A 19,156-nucleotide genomic window follows, 5' to 3' on the forward strand; every position below is an offset into this window, starting at 1 on the left:
GCAATACGGGAGAGACTCCCTTATCCACATCATCAGTATCCACAGATTCACTTATCTACAGTCTGAAAACATGACAAATATTAAAAGAAAAATTCTAGAAATGTGTCTATATTTCTAAAGAGGGTTACCAAAACTGGCCACTAGAGGAAGCCAGAGACCAGACTATGTATAGCCTTTGCTATTATAATAGTGTTAGCTCTCATCTGTGTTTTTCAGCATCCACGAGGTTGGGGCTTGGAACCAATCTCCTGTGGATACGGGGGTCCTACTGCAGTTTTGAGGGTTTTATGATGGAGAAGGGGGCTCAGGTCTGCCCCCACCAGGAAAATGATAGGAAGTGGGACGTGGTGAGCCTAAACTCAATGCAAGAACCAACTTTGAAAAAGACCTCCTATTTCCAAAAGTTGGGAGTCTGCCATCCATACGTGCAAGCTAGTTTGAGGGAATGAAGGGGGTGTGGGTGTTTCTGGAGATTAGGCAAGAGAGGAACAAATAGAAACTGATATTTATTTGGTTCTTCCATAGCAGATGTCTGTGGCCCTTTTCCCGTCTGATCTTCAGGCTCCTGGGCGTTTAAGGCTCTTCCCTCCCGATCGAGTGTTCAGCCACCTGGAGGGCCTTAGACGGAGAAGTCTTAGTTTTCTACCCTCCTTTGTAGGAGGTTAGGGTGTGCCCTACAAGGCAGGGAACCAGGGGCCTTCTACAAGCTCAGGAACAGCCCAGTAGAACAATTCATGGGTGGGCTCGACGCTGGATCCTGCAGCAAAAGCATTCCCCAGGGACGCCGAGAGGAAGACACTGCTGCCAGGGTGCACAGTCCTGATAAACAGCCCTCTGGATCTGTTGCCTTTAAATCATCTCGTGCCCAGGCTGGGAGGTTTCTTGCCCCGTCCCTCCTGCAGTTCCTGCCCTCTGTGTTCAGTTTGGCTTGGGTTGGGTGTGAGAGTTGCAGGTGGTCGCCCATGCCTTCCAGCAGGAGAGGGACGGGACGCCGGACGCCTCCTTCAGCAGCCGGCGGTTCTCTGCCTCCAGCCGGGTGTTGTGGTTCTGGAGGCGCTGGTTGGCCAGGGCAAGCCTGGCTCGTTCCTGCAAGGCAAGAAGATACTTGGTCATTTCCCCCACCCATGTCATTACTATTGAGCTTGTGGAGCTGAGCCCTCGAGCGATAGAGAACAGGGCAGGAGGATCCATAAGGGCAGCCGAACCAGCTCCCTGGGTAGCCTTGGCAGAGTTGCCAGCAGCTTAGTAGCCATCCTGACTTTTGAAGGAGAAATCAGCCTAACGTTCCCATAACATAAGAGTCTGTGCAAATGGGTTTCACTGGATGGGGCCGTGCCTGTCTTTCGCTTGCAGAAGCCCCAAGTGCTGTGACAGTTCCGGTGGCTGCCGGCAGCTTTGATTCCCATCCCCTTTTAGAAAGGGTCTTCGGTTTGGTTAGGTAGTGAGACTTCCAAGAGGAACTTGGAGGAGGATGTAGGTGGATAAGGATTACGACGGAAGGGGAAAATACAGGAACTCTGCTGGCAGTCATGAATGTACAGTAGGACCCCCCTCCCTACTTATAGGGGTTTGGGGAAAAATCGGTGCTTTCCGTCCGCCACCCTCTGGGACCTGGCAGATTGATATGAGCATGGACGAGGCCCCACCAAGGTGGAGTTGGTCGAATGCTGCCTCTCCATGCTTTGTTTCCCCAGGGACGAGAGTAACCCTGGCCGAACTTGTTAATCCTTGGTCTCTTCCCCTTTTGGCCTAAAAGGAAGACATCAGGACGTGGCCTTTTCCGCCCGTAAATATCCTCACCTCTTCCAGCTCCTTCAGCCGCTCCAGCAGCTGCCTCGGACTCTTGCTGGGGCCAGTGGTCCTCGCGGGGGGCTCCTGCTGCCGCCTCTCCACGGCGGGGCTCCTTTCTTCCGTTTGGGTGCTGGCGTGTTTCATCCGCCGGCAGCCGGCCACACTGCCCGCTGTGGCGAGCGGGCTCTTGCTCAGCTCCTGTCTTGGCGGGAAGAGAAACGCCTCTTCCTCGGAGCCTGCGGTGGGATCAGAAATGGGGACACTCAGCCGCCACCGTTCGGCTGGTGCAGAGACACCGGCCAGCTGCTGGGTTTATCCTAATACAGTTCCCCCTCATCCCCTGCCAAAACAGGTCCGGCCATGTTCACAGAAGCTTGGAGAAATTCAGAAAGAGGGTTTGGAGGTTCTCGGAGAGTTCTGAACATCAGGCTGATCATGTCAGGTTGGAAAGAGGCTTAAGGCTTACAGTGAGGTTTGCTTGCTTACTTATTTCACTTTTTACACTTCCCATCTGCCCTTAAGTGGCTTCCAGTAAAAGCAATTCCAACATGAACTAAGACTATGAAGACATTAAACAAAAAAGCAGGCAAACCCCCAACTTCCATTAAATCTATAAGAGAATATTCCATGGCAGGGGACCACCGATCCGCCATTAAAATGCTTGCTTTTGATTCACAACCTAGGAGAACCGCCCTCCAGGGCAAGTGGTTCCCGAAAGCCATGTGCCAGGCCTTCCTTTGGCGTAAGGGTGCCTTTTGCAAAACTCTGCTGTTTGGGGGCAAAAAGACTAGCGAACGTAAAGGGGGTGGCCCGTCATGATTCCGAGGGCAACCCGTTCCGCACAAAACGTCCCCGCAGGTGCCTGCCGCCTCTTACCGGAACTCGGGTGGTGGCTGGCGGATGGCGTGGCAACACGAGGGAGGGTACCATCCGAGGAGGAGGAGCAGAGGCGCCGCTGGCATTCCACCTCCACCTGATCCCTGCAGTGCTTGTGACAGATCATGCCACAGTCTGTGCGGGGGGGGGAGAAAAAAAGTTCATGCGGGTGGGTTCAGTCCATGAATACCAGCAACTTATAACCAGCCCTTCCTCTCCATTTTAGGTCGTGAGCTGTCTCCCATGACTTTTAGAAATCTATGCCTACATATCCATATTACACGATGTAACATGGGTTGATCTGCAGGGCAACACAAAATTAAACCCAGATTTTTATTTCTTCAGCACGCTTTGAGCGTTAAAGAGTCCAACCAACTGCTTAGGAGGCTTAGGTCCCCCAAATATTTTTTTTTAATGGATATATCACAGGGGCCACAATCTTGTAATATTTAACCTTGCCATAAGACTTAAATACTGAGAATGGTGTAGTGTGCGAAATTTCTGCATCAAATGTGAGGTGAACTGCTTTCAGTCATCCTGTGGTCTGTGATGGGGAATGAAGTACGCCGCTAGCAAACATCCTTTCCAAAGAGTAAACCCTGCTGGATTTCAGGGGATTTTCCTGCATAGAAGATGACATGTGTGGGATAGGATCCCATGCACAATGGATGCACCTGATGCTCTCTTACACCTGTGTAGAGTCCCATATTTGTTTTCAGATGCACCTTGGGAAAAACCATGGCAGAAAAGAGGTGCAGGCGTTTAAGGAAGCACCAGCAGTTGTTTCCACAGTGAGAAGGCCAAACCAGCCTCTGGCATGGCTCTGAGGTCGGATCTGCAGCCATAAAGCATGGACACTGCGTACAAGGATCAGTGTTGTGAAGAGCCAGGTCCCAGAGAAGAAGAGGCTGCAGCTTCTCATGGAACAGCAGCCGCATCTTTGACGAGCGCTCCTGATCCGCAGTGGAAATCCTTTGACCCGCGCGGAGGTTTGGGGCTGCAGGTTCTCCCAGCCTGGCAAAGGTTTGGGGGCCCTAGATGCTGAGCTTGTGATACATTTCTGGGTTGCTCAAGGCTCCCCCTTTGCCCCTGATCCAAAGGAGCAACCACCTTGATTTTAGTGAGCATCGGAGAGAGTAGAAATAGCCCAGCAGGGGGCAGGCTTACCTCGACATCGGTATCCCTGCTTGGAGACGCCCCATAGCTGAAACAAAAGAGGCACAGAGAACAGAAAAGGCAGCTGTTAGGTGCAGTCCTTCTCGTGACATCTGTGGGAATGCCATTGAGGGCTCTGCGAGAAGCCCTCAGCCTTCTCAGAATTCGTACTTTTGTTTCCTAAAAGGTAATTGGGCTTCTAGTCCTCATGACCATAGTAAATACCCATAAAAGTAGTTACAGAATCTGCAAGGGCAGCAATACCAAAGGGAAGAAAATGTGCTTTCTACAGAGTTCTGTTAGTCAGAAGTGACGTCTAGCAACCCTAATAGATAAGTAAGATATTTAAGGTTTTACCAGCCCCCCCCCACCTGCCCACACGGTGAGTTTCCGTGTTCAAGAAGGGATTCAAATCCAGATATTCCTAGTCCATCACTCCGCTACTACAACCCACCGGATGACCGAGTTCTCCTACCCCTCCTTAAAGTGATTCTCCACGCGATTTCAGATCGGGTGCCACCCTCTTAATTTTGCCAGCACCACCGGTGGCATCAGCGATTTGCGAACTCACAAAGCCATTGCAGCTGTCACAAAAGGTGGGCTTCTTGAAGGTGGCCTCGTGGAAGTCGTGCAGGTAGCCCAGGCCCAGCTTGGAGACGATCGCGCAGGCCCGCATGAAGTAGTCCGAGAGCTCTTCCCGGCTCCAGGTTCGTTTGCTGTGGGGGCCACCGGGAACAGAAAAAGGCAGGCGTGTAACTAGCCTACCCCATGGCAGCTGTTTGGTTCCATGTTAACCGCCGTGGCTGCCTCCTAAGAAGGGCTGGGGTTCTTAGTTTGGGGAGAAATCTAGCGACTGCTGCTTGGGTGCGTTAGGGCACTATAATGCTCTAGACCTCTTGATTCAAGGAGAGAATTCTCACTCCGGATTCATCAGATGGAACCAAGTGGCAAGACGTCTCCCATGGAGGCTTCAGGACACGAACCTTTCCTTATCTCTGCTTCTTGGAGAAATCTAGAAGAGCTCCTGGTAAGTTTTCAGGCCTCCATCGGAAGCTTCTGTTGTGCCTTTGTCAGTCCCACCTTGATAGTTGCAGAGTTACAGCGTGAACCCATGCACTATCCAGATGCAGGACAACTGCCGGCTGCACCAGGGCTGATTTGCAAGGATTTTAGGAGAGCGGGAGGAAGCTAAATCAAGCCCTCCTCTGAAGAGGATTCTAGGGTCTTAATCCCAATTAGAGATTTCTTTCTGCCCAGATTCTCTTCCAATACACACCCAGGGTTCTGTCTCCCATCCTCACGACGCCTTTCTGCGCACGATTGCTTACCGCTCTTTTTCAAGCCCATAGAAGGCGAAGGGAAAACTGGTGGAAACGGTCTCAAAATCTTCCTGGGAGATATAGCCCTGTTGTTCGGGGTCATAATTCTTGAACACCGTCTAAAGGGCAAGGAAAGAGAGAAAGAAAAACGGGCGATAAGGTCACTGGGAATTAAGTTGGCCAAGCACAATTTATTTATTTGTTAAGAGAACTTGGATAACAACAGCCTATTTATCACAACGCTATCAGGCCTCTCAGCTTGCCTTAACTTATTGCAAAGGGTGGACCGGTGCAGCCCTAGTGAATTTGGGGGGGGGCCTTCAGCTTCCGTCAGCTCTACCCAACATTGCCTGTGATGAAGCATGTCCAGTATTGCAGTCTTCTTCAAGCATCTAGAGGGTCACAGAGGTCTGTCCCTGATATAGGAACAATGGTGTACCCTATGGAAAGCCACACGCCTCCGATTTAGCGCCACTCCTGTGCACAGTCCCAAGAAAGAACTGGCCCTGTTTTTTTCTGCTCTTTAGGGAGGAGAAACCCTGCAGGTTGGTGGCTTTCGGACAGTTGCAGTAGCTCAGTGAGCTCCTGAATACGGCAGGCTGGGGGGGGGGGTTCTGAAGCGCATCGCCATCTCTGGGGTGAGCACAAAGGTGCCACCAGCATGCTCCAGTTTTCATCTGTGAGAAAGCAACAAGCAGGGTGCTCTTTTCATGTTCCTTCACCCCCCCTTCCCCCACCCAGCCCTCCTCAGAAGCAAACTTTATTTGCAGAAAAGGAAGTGGTTGAAGTGGGCGGATTTTGAGCCTCTTCCTTCGCAGAAAGGGGAGGAGAAGAGCGGGAAGACACGTTGATTCGGAGGGGGGGGGCCTCCTGCTTTCTCTGGGGTCATAGAGCAACAAAACGTGATACCAGATCACGGCGCCGTGTGCCACAAACCCCAAACTAACCAGACCCGGGCGCAGCACGAGGAATAATGGCCACCGTCCAAGAACGGAAGGCGTGCAATCGTGCCGTGACACAACCAGACAGATCAGGGTTTTATCAGCCACAATGTAAGGAGTGGGACTCAGAAGACCGGGTTTCAAACCCCGACGTGAAGCAACCTTTGGGTGCCTCGTGTTCGTTGTAACCTACCTCGCAGGGTTGCTGTGAGGATAAAGCAGGGAGGAGGTGAGCCACGTACCCTGCTTTGAGATCAGTAGAAGCAATACAGAAGATCAATGTGTCACACAAGTGAATTAATAGACAAGGTAACCCCCTTCAGAGATGCCTCATTATCCTAGCATAATCTTTTCTCAGATCTGCATGTGCCCAATAAGCTTGTTTTCACTTTGAGATGGGCCACCATGAAGTAAGCACAGGCCTCCTTGGCAAGCGGACTGCTCGGACATGGAGGTTTGAAGGAATCGCGTCTCAGGAAAATGTGCTCTTGACTTCTATGAACCGTATCCGGGCTCGAGAAAGCCGGCAACGCCATCCTCTTGCTCAAACTCTTCCTCGCGGCCGCACCTTTGGCAAGAGCTTACCTCAACCATTTCCTGGACATGCCGCCTGATGGTAATGCGGTCAGGCTTGGGGGTCACTCGGGGCGCCCACTCCAGAACCACAGGAGGTTTGAAGGGTGCAGCGGGCTTCACGGAGAGAAGAAAAGAGAAAGAGGAGGGATGATTAGGAAAGCACTGGGAAATGGCAATTTTTTAAAAAAAATTTCCCACATTGGTTTTGTGGCCCTCTTACCAGTGACTTTGGGTAGCGAGGCTCCCGGGCGTATGAGAGAGTGTAGATTTCTTCATCCGTATAGTAGAGATCAAGAGAGAGCTGGAAGAGGCAGAAAAAAGGATTCTCGCATTAAGGAAAACTTTCCACGTCAGTTGTTTACCTCCCATTGCTTTTTGGCCAGAAATCTGTTCATCTCTGTTCCTCCTTTGGCTAATGCGACGGGTACATGAACCAGTCTAAAGTGTTTCGGTGACAGAGCTGAAGGATCATCTACCTCACTACCCGAGACCTTATATTCCAGAAAGAGAAACTGACTAGATGTTACTTCTGCCAGCTTTGGATTTATTTTCGTGGGCTACAGTCCGACAACCCCATAGATTTCCACGGGGAACATCTGTTTTAGTTCGGTCCTCTGCCTTTCCCGCTTCATGCCTCCCCATGCTCCCGTCCATATATACAGAGATCAAGACTTGTTTTTTTGATCCCTCAAAAAAAAAAAGAGAGAGAGAGAGAGAGAGAAATTACGTTCCTGGGAACCTCTTTGCAAGACTTTGCTGTTGTTTATGTCTGGCCTTTTTCAGAGGAACGGGTTGAAACCAAAAGTGAATTTCTACTTCTTTCCTGTTTTGGAAAACGAGAGCGCTCAAAGCACATTTCCAGTCCGTGCGCAGCCCACAGCAGGTGCAGAGGTGTTTGTGTGTGTCAGAATTGGTCCTCGGATCGGCCAAGAGGTGCCGACCCCTGCCGGAGAGGCAACAGGTTTGGCTCAACCCGTTTCGCTGCCTGAGACGGAGAAGCCAACGCTATTCGCAGCCCCCAAAAGCCACGGGGGGGGAGAGAGAATAGCCCACAGCCACGTGCTGAGCTTTTTCCTGATGCTCCATTGGCACTGCGCCCCAACGGTAGGGCTGGTCCAGGCCTGAAAGATGCAGGTGACTTCCTTGACTCTGGTTGCTAAGCAACCTCTGGAGCAAAAGGCTAGGTGTGTGCGGCTGAACATGAAGAAGCATGAGTACAGAGGAAACCTCAAAGATCTGGGTTAGGACATGCAGGATTTAACCTCCTGTAGGGCCATGCAATCGGGATGACTCAATTTCCCCAGCGGTAGTCGTCCCGTCGCGGTTGCTAGGCAACCCCGGGGCTTACAAAGACTGAGTCACGTAAGAAACTCCCAGAATGTGGAAAGGCCGCTTTTTAGGGACAGTGACACCCCCCCCCAGCGTCCTGCAGCCGTCATCGCCTTAGGCACTTTTGCGGGAATATGGGAATCGTAGTCCGAGGGGGGGAAGTTTCCACACTCTAGGGCTAGGCCTTAGGGCAGCGGTTGCTAGGCAACGGTATTTGAGGCCCCTATTCCACCCTGCTTCTAGCTGACCCTGCAACAGAGTGATCCTGTTGGTGGTTGCCTGGTCGCATCCGGTCTTTCCCCGATGGCAAGAGATGAGCCAAGGGCAGCCTTCCTGAGGTCAAGGGACTACAATGCCCAGCAGCCCTAGCTGTCTTAGCCAAGGGCGAGGGGCTCCTGGGAGCGGCTGTCACGAAAATAAATCTGGAAAGGCGTCCTTCGACCCTCTGTCATGTCTCCAGGAGTCTCATGTGTCCGGTGTCTCGCTACAGCTCACGGACCCAAACACCCCCCCATACCTGTGGGTCTCCACAGCTCCCCCACTCTCCAATCTTGGCTAGGAGGGGATGGTCCCTTACCGTGAGGAGGTGGACCAGATCTTTGTTGGCTTGGAACGGGGGCTCGGCTTGCTGCAGCATCCGAAGCTCCCACGCCGGCTCGTAGAGACTCTGCAGCTTGCTCAAGTTGAGTCGGCCGCCTTCGACCCGGTCCGGGAAGGCCTCGTGCAGCATCACGAGATCTTTGAGGTGGACGCCCACAATGGGAATCTTGAAGCCGTCGCAGTTGGCGTATGCCCGCCGGTACGACCCATAATTTCCACTCGAGGAGAGCAACTCCGTCATTTCGGACAACACCTGCGTGGAGAGGAGAGGGAAGGAGGGCAGTTGGGGTCAGCCAGGGGGATCCCGTGTCATGCACCCGATCTTATTTACGTGGGCTATCAGAGATCATTGAATATGGCTTTCAGCAGCAATCCAGGCGTTGTTCCAAACATCCAACCCAAACATGTCAGGCAGCGAATATTGGGTTATTAGAACATTTTGAAGAAGTTGCTTTCTTTGGAAAGCAACCTCTCCAGGCGGCAAAGTTTGGAATTTCAGAAGTCCAGATGTTCTTTTAGAGGAAGGAGGAATTGGCCCATTTTCTATCGATTTCTTCTGGCTGAAGTCCTCCACCCTCCCCTTCCTGGGCCAGGAGTGGCCAGTTCTCTACCTTGGTGGCTTCTGTGGGAAGGAGAGCGTGTGTGTCCTTGAGGCGAGCGATGGCACTGTGGCAGAGGCCGCCCACAACAGCCATGAGCGTGTTGAAGTTCTGCATCTGCCGTAATTTCTGGAAGAGGAGGAAGAGCAAAAAAGGGTGCCGTGAGGAAGAAGTCAAGCAGGCAGGATAGGTCAGTGGTGTAGGTCTCCAGCTGGAGAGCCAGAGGTTGGGAGTTTGATTCCCCAATGCACCTCCTTGATGGGGCTGGACTGGATGATCTCTGGGAGTCCCTTCCAGCTCTGCAGTTCTAAAGTTAAAATTATCCTAAGGTCCCTTCCAAACATCTTATGAGTGACAAATATTTTTAAAAAAATACATTTACCCTTCCATTCCTTGAACCTTAATTTCTTAGGGCTTAGCTTTTCCTCTGAGCAGTTTTTGAAACCCATAGGAGACTGGATAGGATGATGAGCTAAGCAATTAGTCCCAGAGCTTAGACAAGTTCTTTTCTTTGATTGTTTTCCTACTGTCGCTGCCAGAGCTCCTCAGGTGTCTTTGAGTCTCTCCGCAGAACATCCTTCGTTCCCACCAAATCCTTCCGTCCCCGCTAATAATGTGCTAACGCAGGGGTTTGGGGGTGGTGTGTATGTTCGTTTGCAACTGAGCAAGCAGCCACAGAAGCACAGAAAGGCAACTCGGATGGCTTTAGAGCCAACTTCCTGAAAAGCAGAGCAGTTCTAAATAAGCTTGCCTTTTTGAAAAGCTTTTCCCCCTTAGGCCAACATAGACGTCCTTTGTGCTGGGCACCAACCATCCCACTTCCCATCAGAACCAAACGGCTGAGATCTTCCCCTGGGCGTACCCAAAAGCCAACAGGCTATGCAGTGGACCAGATGCTCATGTGGTCTCTGTCTCACATCCCCATAAGAGCAACAAATCCTTCTCTTCCAGAATTCACCGTCCTCGTTCAAAGTCCTAACAATTTGGATCTGGTGGCTAAGGTCTAGCTAAACCCTCCTGCTTGGGGGAACCCCTCGGTTCTCCCTGAACAATCCCGTCTTCAGATGTTTAAAGGCTGCCATCTCGTCTGCCTTTTCGCCCTCTCTTCCATGGACCAAACATGCCAAGCATTTTTGCACCCTTCGGGCAAAGGTTTCCAGCCCCCTCTCATCCTCCGACTTCTGTCCCCACTTTCTGCTGGCTTTCTCTTCCAGCAAAATGGGCCGGATGGCAAACTGCCACCTTACCTGGATAACCCGAATGAACTTGGTGAAGACTTCTGCTCGCTGCTGGGGCGTCGGCCGGTTGAGGATCATCACCTGCACCCACTGGGAGATGCTGTTGCACAGAGCGATGGCACGTTCCAGCGCAGGACTGCCCTGCACAGCCCCGCGAAGCACATAATTCCGGAAATCCAGGTACTGCCCAAGCAAATAACAAGAGGATGGTTTAAAATTAAGACAGTTTGGGGGGGGGAGGGGGAATCTTCAGTATTTCTTTCGTTTTGGGGGTCTCTTCTTTTGAGTTCAGGTTCTTTGCAAACCCCAAAATACCCACGCCTTTTGGGTCCAATTTCCCATTTCTAGGGCTAGACTCAATTCAGCCCTATTAGAGTCCTCGAAACTAGCCCAAAAAGCAGGGACGAGGCAGTGGAGAATCATCCCCTCCAAAAAAAGGGCAGCAATCACAACAGAATATGAGAAAGAAAAATCAGTCATCCACGGCCCTAGGCTTGGTGGTCCACATTGTGAGCAGGCAGCCCTGCGTACCTAAGCTATCCAAAACAGATCAAATGGGCAGTTTTGTAATTCGGAGTCAATGCCATCAACACGCAGACAGAGCCCGTTGTTTCCTCTGGATGGTCAATCATCAAACAAAAACTGATTAGTTTGCAACAGACATAGCAGCAAAAGACTTTAGAGAATAATTCTACATTCTTTACTGATTAGGTCGGTACTGCTCCTAATTGCAAAGCTTCCCCTTTCATCGGTTTTGTCCCTGACACAAATGTTTTCCCTTTTCCAAGGGGGCCGTAGGGTGGAAGACCGGCTGCTTCTAATGTTTCCCTTCCCTCAACTGGTGGCAGAATTCAGTACTAGCTGCCCATAGTGATGATGAGGCTAAAGTAAAAGGTGCACCCCAGCTTCTGATCTGATATGGCATCTCCCTTGCTTTCGGCTACAGTGGCCTGACCAAGTACTAGAAGCTTGACTTAACGCAGGCGTTGAGTTAGAACTGTTGACAGATTTTGGCCATTTTGCTAGAAACCCCGTCTTTGCTTCCCTTTGGGGCAGGACATTTTTAGCTGGAGACTGGCCACTCCCATCCTCAGAAACCAGACATGCAGATAGAGAGGGCGGGCGGCCGTAACTTCCGCAGGAGCATTTTAAGCATGATTCACCAGGCCTGGTCGTTGGCCGAGAAGGTTGGCCGAGCCTCATTTCAACCCACAAAGGTCAAGAAAGTGACAACTGCCGTAAATGACTATCAGTCAGTTTCTGCCTGTGATCTTAACTATGGTTTGGGATCATGATAAGGGGCAGCTGTAACCCCAAAACAATAGTATGGTCTTAAAGTACTGTAGATCCAGTGGAGCTAGCAGTAAATTGCAATTAGAGTAGGCCCACTGAATGAGTGGGAATTTGATGAATCAATTCCTCTAGGGTTTCCATTAATTCAATGGGCTTGCTCCTAGATTTCAGCTCCTGAATCAACTGAATGATAAATTGACACTTTTGTAAATATCATTGAGTCAGTGCATCTACTCTAATTGGGAGCCACAAGAGGATACTGGCCGGAAGGCTTTCTAATTAGCCAGGGAACTGGCTATCTGGCTAAAGCCTTTCCAATGTCACGCCCTCCTGAGGTGCTGGACTACAGTTTCTATTATCCCCTCGGGATCATCATGCTGAATATGGTGGTGGGTGGGTTACATTCAGCTCCTACGGGGAATGGCACTCTCTAGATGTTGCTATCTAGAAGCAAGCGTCACTAAACGGAGGTGATTGTACTTTGGGCTCCCCGGAAAAGACAGTAATGCTAGCAAAAGTAGAGGTAGCAGGAAAAGAGAGGAATCCACTTAGTAACGGAAGCCACAGACTGAGAAGTTTGCACAATCTGAGTGGGGCTGTTGACCAGTGGCCCCCTTAAGAGATGTCCCCGATTCATAGGGTTGATAAACGTCAAAAGCGACACGACCCTACGGAACACGTTGGAGGCTATCCCTACCGACAGGCGGCAGAAGACCTTGAACTCGAGGTAGCTGAGGTGGTTGGCCAGTTCGTCGGCGTCAAGGTGATCAAAAAGCAGAGAGACTTTTCTTTTCTTGCCGCAGCCGGGACTGCCTTGGCAGCTGAGCGAACGGTTCCACGTGTGAGTCGCTCTGGAAGAAAGCACGTCCAGAAAGACTGAGCGAGGTGCCGAAACTCCCTTTATTTGCTCCGAGGAACCCCTCGCCTGGAAATACAGAGGCTTCTAGGGAAGGAGGTACATGAGTTAGCTTGGTGGCAGTAGAGGCAGGGGTACCTAGACAGCAGAGACACTGAGAAGCCAGAAATCCTGGATTCTTCCTTTTGTAGGAGTAACAGCGAACAGGATTTGTAGAGGAGCAATTAACGAAAAGCCAAAATTCTAGGAATCCGCAAAGGAGGAGGTGTGGGTTGAACATCTAAGGGCAACAAACGACAGGAACATAGCACTAAGGGCTGCATAATGCCATTATAGCCCACTTGTTATTAGAAGAGGAAATTCCTTAACTCCTTAACTCTTGAAAGCATCCGAGTGTCAGAGCAGGAGATTTTCTCACCGGACTCTTGCACTGTGGAAACTAGTGTACTTGGTTTTGCGATATAACACCACAGGGTGGTGCTTTCCCCTGCCACTCAGCTCCACTTTTAAGATTCAGGGTAATGCCTGAAGCAATCGGGAGTCGGACTTACACGCTGGACATGTCAAGCAGGCGGCGGTGTTCCTCGCTGCCTTCTTTCCTCACCACCTCCACGATCTCAGCCACCGCTTCCTCCAGGTGTGGGTCGAGGTGGAAGGCCTCTGGAAAGTTGGTGAGCCAGTACCTGAAGGCCAGAGCAGAAGGTTCAGCCGGGAGGTGAAGGTGAGGCCCGCTCCTCTAACCCGTTGGGCAAAAGGGTGCTTCCGGCCAGGAGGAAGGGGTGGGATGAGGGGAATGGATGAGAGGGATGGATGAGGGGAATGGATGAACTCAGACCGGATGAAGTGACAGATCCGCAGCTGGCGCTCCTGCTGTTTCCTCTTGGCCGCTTCTCGGTATGTAGACAATTGAGTTAAGAGTCATCTCTGAATTAGCTGGGTAAAGGACCCAGAGATTTTGGGGGGGGGGTCTAACGTGCTGGAATCTATTCCCCTGGCAAGCTTGCAGAGTGACTTCCTAAAGTCAGTGCCCTCTAAGGGACCTGCAAAGAGCATTTCCTTTTTCAAGCTAGAAGAAGTGATAACCTGGCAACAGAGAATTAGATTACACAACCCAAGGGTGTCTGTAGAAACATTTCCAGATGCGGATCACCGGGGAAGCTGTGTAGTGGCACCTTTGCAAATTCTGCATGGATGTACCATGACGGTACAGTGTATCGGTTTGTGTGCATCAAAACAATAAATAATAGGATTAAAAATAATAAAAACAGCAATAATAAATATATTGTAAACCATCTAGACTAGATAGGGTTCCAAGTAGTATGGGGCAGTATATAAGTTGAAACAAAGGAGCAAACAAATAAATAGTCTAAACAATGGAAGAATAACAAGAAAGGAAAAGGGAAGAACAAACAAATGAACAATTAATTCAGAGTATTTTGCAGTTGGCACCCTCTCCTATCAACAGATTTTGCTGTTTTAATTTGTCATGAGTGCTAAGGGTTGATCAAGAACACAATTTGTTGTCTTTCTGGTAAGGCACAAATCTCTCCTTGTGCATCACATTGTGTTTCACCAAAGCACATTTTGAGATACCTTGCATGGTGCAGTGGATCGAGCAACGGACTAGGACTCTGGAGAAGAGGTTTCAAATCCCCGCTCAGCCAGGGGAACTCACTGGGGGTGTGGAACTGGGAAAGCCACCCCTTAAATATCTCCTTGACCTTGAGAAGCCAGCCCATCAGGGTTGCAATGAGTCGGCCGACTTGAAAGCACAGAACAGACATTTCAGGAGCAGTGCAAAAATGGCTTTTTGAAACCTTGAGCAGTCCAAAGTTGCCCCCTAAAAGGATATAACGTGAGGAGGAGACGAGCCAGCTCCGCCGACGAAACCACCCAACTGTGAACGGTTAACGTCATGTTCACCGTGAAGTCGCTGGTGCACAGATTCCCTTCCGAGTCTAGAGCGGAAGAGAAAAATTAGAAAGCATAAGCTCACAGACAGAATGGATAGAGAAACTCTAGGCTGATCCGGGGAAGCTCGTGAGCATAGGAATCAATCCGGGATGGGGATAAAGTTAGCAGATGTCCCTGAACTCATAGTTTAGAAAATTAAACTTGGAAAGGAACTCATCCCATTGCCCTTTTGATCTCTGCAGGCAGATTGCTGTTAATTCTCATTGTTACTCGGAGTGCTCAATTACTGTCATTCATTGTGCTGCGTGTCATTAACACACTGTGTTGTCAATACTAGTAGGTGTGTGTGTGTGTGTGCGTGTGGGAGAGAGAGAGAATATTCTTGGAAATATTCTCTGCTCCCCAGTGTGGCTAAATCTAGTGTTGTCCATTTGTAATATATATTTAATTAATTAATTAATTAATCATAAAATAAGAACTCTTGTGCCACTGAGTTGGCTCTAACCTATGGCGATCTGCGGATCCATCCCCAGAAAGCCTGCGTTTGGTTCGCAGAAGCAAACCCCCCCACTCTTCCCCCCCCTTGGCCATGCCTTCTCCTCCCTCCCGCCTCCACCAGGGCCAGGTTACCGAAGGAGCGAAGGCACTTCTCCACCAACTCCTCCAAGGTACAAGACCGGTTCAGCTCTCCCAGCGAGATGGAGGCCAAGGCCTGGTTGATTTCCCGGGGGTTCGGACAGGTCATGCGCCGCCGGCTCTTCCGCCGGTGGATCTTGCCCCCGGTACCCGGAACGGGGCCGGCGTCCGTCCCGTTGGGGGCTTCGACTCGCGATTTCCTGCAAAAAGAAGCGGATCTTTTAAAAATCGGCCGAAGCCAGAGGCTCATCATGAATCCAACAAAGCCACTGTTGCAAAAGGGTATTCCCACGTATGAAAAAGAAGTGTTCTAGCATGGGCGGAAGGGACTTCCTAGGCTGACTGTGGATGATAGGGGTTGTAGTCCAATGCATCTGGAGGGTGGAGAGCTACACGGGAAGACAAAGGCCTGGCTCACCAGAGAGGTCAAGGGCCAAGAGAGATAACAAGACCTGCCACCCATTAATGGCGTTTGGCTGGGTGGGTGCCTTGGCCGAAGCTGCTGCCGCACTGCACCAGGTTCACAACGACCCTGTGAGGAAGACTGAGAAGGATATAAAACCCCACCCCCATTCCTGCTACTTAAGGTGAGCTCTGAGCAAGAAGGAGAGAAAGGAAGAAACGGGATAAATAAAAATCACTCTGCTCCGCATTCAATGCCTGTACATTTCTCATCAGCAGTTAGAAACCAACCAGGTCTTAAGGCGGCAGATCCCTCCAAATACCAGTGAGGAACTTTAAAATAATTCCAGTTACTGTATCTGGAAACTGGAAATGTCTGCTTTTCAATCTCACGCAAACGGGGAAACGCAGTCCCTCCTGCTTCCTACCAGCAGAGCGAGCTTTAAAGCAACAACGAAGGGCATTGTGTCCAGAGCGTCAGAACCTAGTCGGGCGACTTTTAAAAATGAGCAAGGTGGCAGCCCTTCTCTCTCTGGTGGCGTGGCATCAACCATGAGACCGGGCAGACACAACACACACGCCAGGCTAATGCGAATCTGCTTTGCGTTGTCTCGGGGGCAGGCAAGGGCCGGACTCGGATCAGCCGTAGGGTCCTTTCCAGCTGTGCCGTTCTGACGTTACTTCCAACATGTGCAAAAGACAGATCCTGCAAACGGTCTACTTCGGTCTGTGGATTTCCAGGAGCTCTGGCTTAGGTTTTGGGTTCTCTCATCTCCCTTTTTGACCATTGGGCTTAGGTTTTGAAATCCGTTCTTGGGGTCTCAGACTCTGGACCCCAGATCTCGAAGAAGGGGGTGCTGCTGATTTAGCCACCAAGGAGCAGCTGCGGCAGCTGCTCCTGGAACTGACATGCTGGCAGCAGACGCAGTCTGTTTTGCAATGATTGCATCAGGGATTGTTCCCCAGTGATGTCACAAGGACCCCAAAACGTGGGAGCTAATGATCCTAGAATCCCCCAGTCCGGATGTGGGACTTGTATTCCAAAGAAAGAAAAAACGCCTGCAAACTCTGAATCCTGCCACGGTGATCCCATAAACTGGAGGTTTTAAATCTACGATGTTTTCCCCTGACCTCATCTGACCCAACGGCTTCCAAAATAATTGAGCCACCAGCTCCTGGGCGCCCCCATTGCCTGACCGAAGACCCCCTCTTCCCATATTCGGCTTGCTTGTCTCTGAGAACACACAGCTCCTCCATCAGCTGTGCTCGGAAGCCCTAAACTATAACGAAGGGAACTTCCTTCCTCCTGGCCCAACTTCCCTGCACGCTTTGAGTGCTTGTGCACACCGAGACACATACAACCCAGCGAAGCCCTTCATGCTTGGGCGGCAAGATCTCCCCCGAGGAAAGGCTGGTCTCTCTCTGTGCTGGGCATCTCTTCTCCTGACTTTGGGCCAGCTTCTGCCCTTTGCTAGTCTTTTTGCCCTCCGCTGGGCCAAGCTTAATGGGCCAAAGGAAGCCCCTTCTGCAGCTTTTCGTCTCATTGAGAATTAAGCCGTGCAAAACTCTGAATTGCTGGGCCACAGCAGAGTTCCTTTACTGAACATCAGCTCTTCCTTCAGCTTGAAACATCCTGCAGATGAAACACTGCTCAACCTGAGCTGCAAGGGAGCCGGTGCAAGGGCTCAGCACCTTTGCAAGCCAGCCACCTAGGGAAAAGGTGCTTAAAGATCAGGCGTGGAACCACTGAGCTTGGGGTTCCGAAATATCACAAATCTGCTCATCAGGAATGTGGTGGGATGAAAACCAATCATTAAAACGCACATCTTGAGTCTCTCCTCCCGCCAGCATGTCCAGTACCTTCTGAAATGGTTACAGCCCACAGCTAAAGAGGAGCACCTGGGATTCCGTGAAATGTCACAGTGGATTGTGGTACCCAGTTGTCTACATTACAGTGGTTCTTAACCTTTGTTACTCAGGTGTTTTTGAATTGCAACTCCCAGAAACCTCAGCCAACAGAGCTGATAGTGAAGGCTTCTGGGAGTTGCAGTCCAAAAACATTTGAGTAACAATGGTTAAGAACCAGTACAGCAGTTGCCAACCTTGGGGGCTGTTCTTGGACCGCAACTCCCAGAAGCAGTTAGTGGCGAAGGCTTCTGGGAATTGCAGTCCAGGAACACCCCGGGATAAGCCACGTTTGGGAACTTCTGATCTAGAAGATCCCGGGATGCCCATCTCAGATTCTCCATTTGCACCCCAAAGAATACCAGGGTTCCAAGCAACCTGTACAAGAAGGAAAAGGTAGAGCGGTGTCTTATGTGTGTCACAGCCTTGTTCAGGCAGCAAAAAATCAATCCTCATGACACACACACACACCTTCTCATCTCTCGCAACTGATTTCACCTCCTCTGTGGAGTTCTCTCGTCTCCTGTACCTGATGTGAATTTCATTGTATGATATACTGTGTATATACTTACAATGACAATAAATTATTATTATTATTATGTCAACCTTCCTGCACTAGCCGTGTAAGGAGACGTGAATTCATAAACCGATTGTCACCATTTCTGCACTCTGTGGTCCAAGTAGACTGGGGCATTTCTCTCGCTGCTCCATTCCAGGGTGAAGTACCCCTGCAGACATATCCCCTTTAACCGGCACACTTTTTTAAAAAAAATTCAATCCCCCAAAAATGTTTTGGATTTGAATTCTCAGAATCCCTCACCGTCAACCGTGCTGGCCAAGCAATTCTGGGAGCGTGGCGTCCAAAAACATTGGAAGACCAAAAATTGCCGGCTGTGACTTTAGAAAAAAAAAAGGTCTTGTTTTCTGTTTCTTGACACAGGTTTTAAAAACAAGGAATCTGAGCAACTCTGCAGATCTTACAAGGAGGTAAGAGAAGGGTGTGACTATTGCAGTTAAATGCAACCCTGTGCAGAGATACTTGTAAGCTCTCTCCTGAAGTTAAGGCACAAGCTTTAAAACATGCAAAGGCTCCGGTTACAAATCTCTCCGATTAGATATTTTTTTAAGATTTGGCAGCCTCTGGGTGCAAAGGGGGATTTGGGAAAGGTATCTGTCTTTTAAAAGCTTCCCCTGCTGATTTTCTGGCTTGTCACAAACCGGTTTTAATGTGGTCACCTTGACAGTAAACAGAGAGAGCCCGCCTTGCGTCTGACAGTGAGCCCAGAAAGGGTGACAAAACCTGTACTTTCCAAAATCAGAACAGGGGGAAAAAAATCTAAATTCATAATTCTGTAACCTAAATTATAGGAAGCTTGGGAAATCCCAGGTTTTGGGAAGGTGACTTTTGGAAGACAGCAGCCAGAATCCCCAGCCACCACGGCTGAATCCTGGGAGCTGTTCCCAGACATGGAACACATCTAAAACCAAGAAAACCCCAAAGAGTTTTTTTTAAAGGAAGTTTCAAGGCGTTCTCCTTACCGCTTGCTCTCCCGACGGATCATCATTTGTCTGGCTCACTCCTACAGTTGTCCTGGTGTTTGGTCTGATCGGATTCGGGGATTCCTTGGGGTTTTCTAGCAGAAAAGGCTCTGGCTCATTGTCGTGCTGCTGTTGCTGCTACAACCACAAATTCCACCCCGTGCAAAGGCAAGCTGTGCTCCAAGCA

General features: G+C 50.3%; 1 protein-coding gene across 1 annotated transcript; it reads right to left on the reverse strand.

Annotated features, from left to right (window-relative positions):
* Positions 1 to 489: 489 nt before the first annotated feature.
* RASGRP4 (RAS guanyl releasing protein 4) lies at positions 490 to 19,105 on the reverse strand. Its single transcript, XM_078380000.1, has 17 exons — positions 18,970 to 19,105; positions 15,118 to 15,323; positions 14,423 to 14,531; positions 13,409 to 13,468; positions 13,125 to 13,256; positions 12,415 to 12,568; positions 10,434 to 10,607; positions 9,199 to 9,315; positions 8,565 to 8,840; positions 6,879 to 6,959; positions 6,668 to 6,772; positions 5,151 to 5,260; positions 4,394 to 4,538; positions 3,835 to 3,871; positions 2,668 to 2,802; positions 1,801 to 2,027; positions 490 to 1,086 (listed from the first exon to the last, which is right to left on the reverse strand). The coding sequence occupies exons 1-17, from the start codon at positions 18,993 to 18,995 to the stop codon at positions 919 to 921; spliced, it is 2,262 nt and encodes a 753-aa protein (XP_078236126.1). The 5' UTR covers positions 18,996 to 19,105; the 3' UTR covers positions 490 to 918.
* Positions 19,106 to 19,156: the final 51 nt, after the last annotated feature.

This window comes from Pogona vitticeps, chromosome 9 (assembly GCF_051106095.1).
Source record: "Pogona vitticeps strain Pit_001003342236 chromosome 9, PviZW2.1, whole genome shotgun sequence".
Lineage (NCBI taxonomy): Eukaryota > Metazoa > Chordata > Lepidosauria > Squamata > Agamidae > Pogona > Pogona vitticeps.

Coding starts and splice junctions, on each gene's coding strand:
- RASGRP4 (XM_078380000.1), bottom strand. CDS start 18,995: ATGATGATCCGTCGGGAGAGCAAGCG. Junction 10,608..12,414: donor AGGTCTTCTGCCGCCTGTCG/GTAGGGATAGCC, acceptor TTGCTTGGGCAG/TACCTGGATTTCCGGAATTA. Junction 1,087..1,800: donor GGCTGAAGGAGCTGGAAGAG/GTGAGGATATTT, acceptor CTTGCCTTGCAG/GAACGAGCCAGGCTTGCCCT.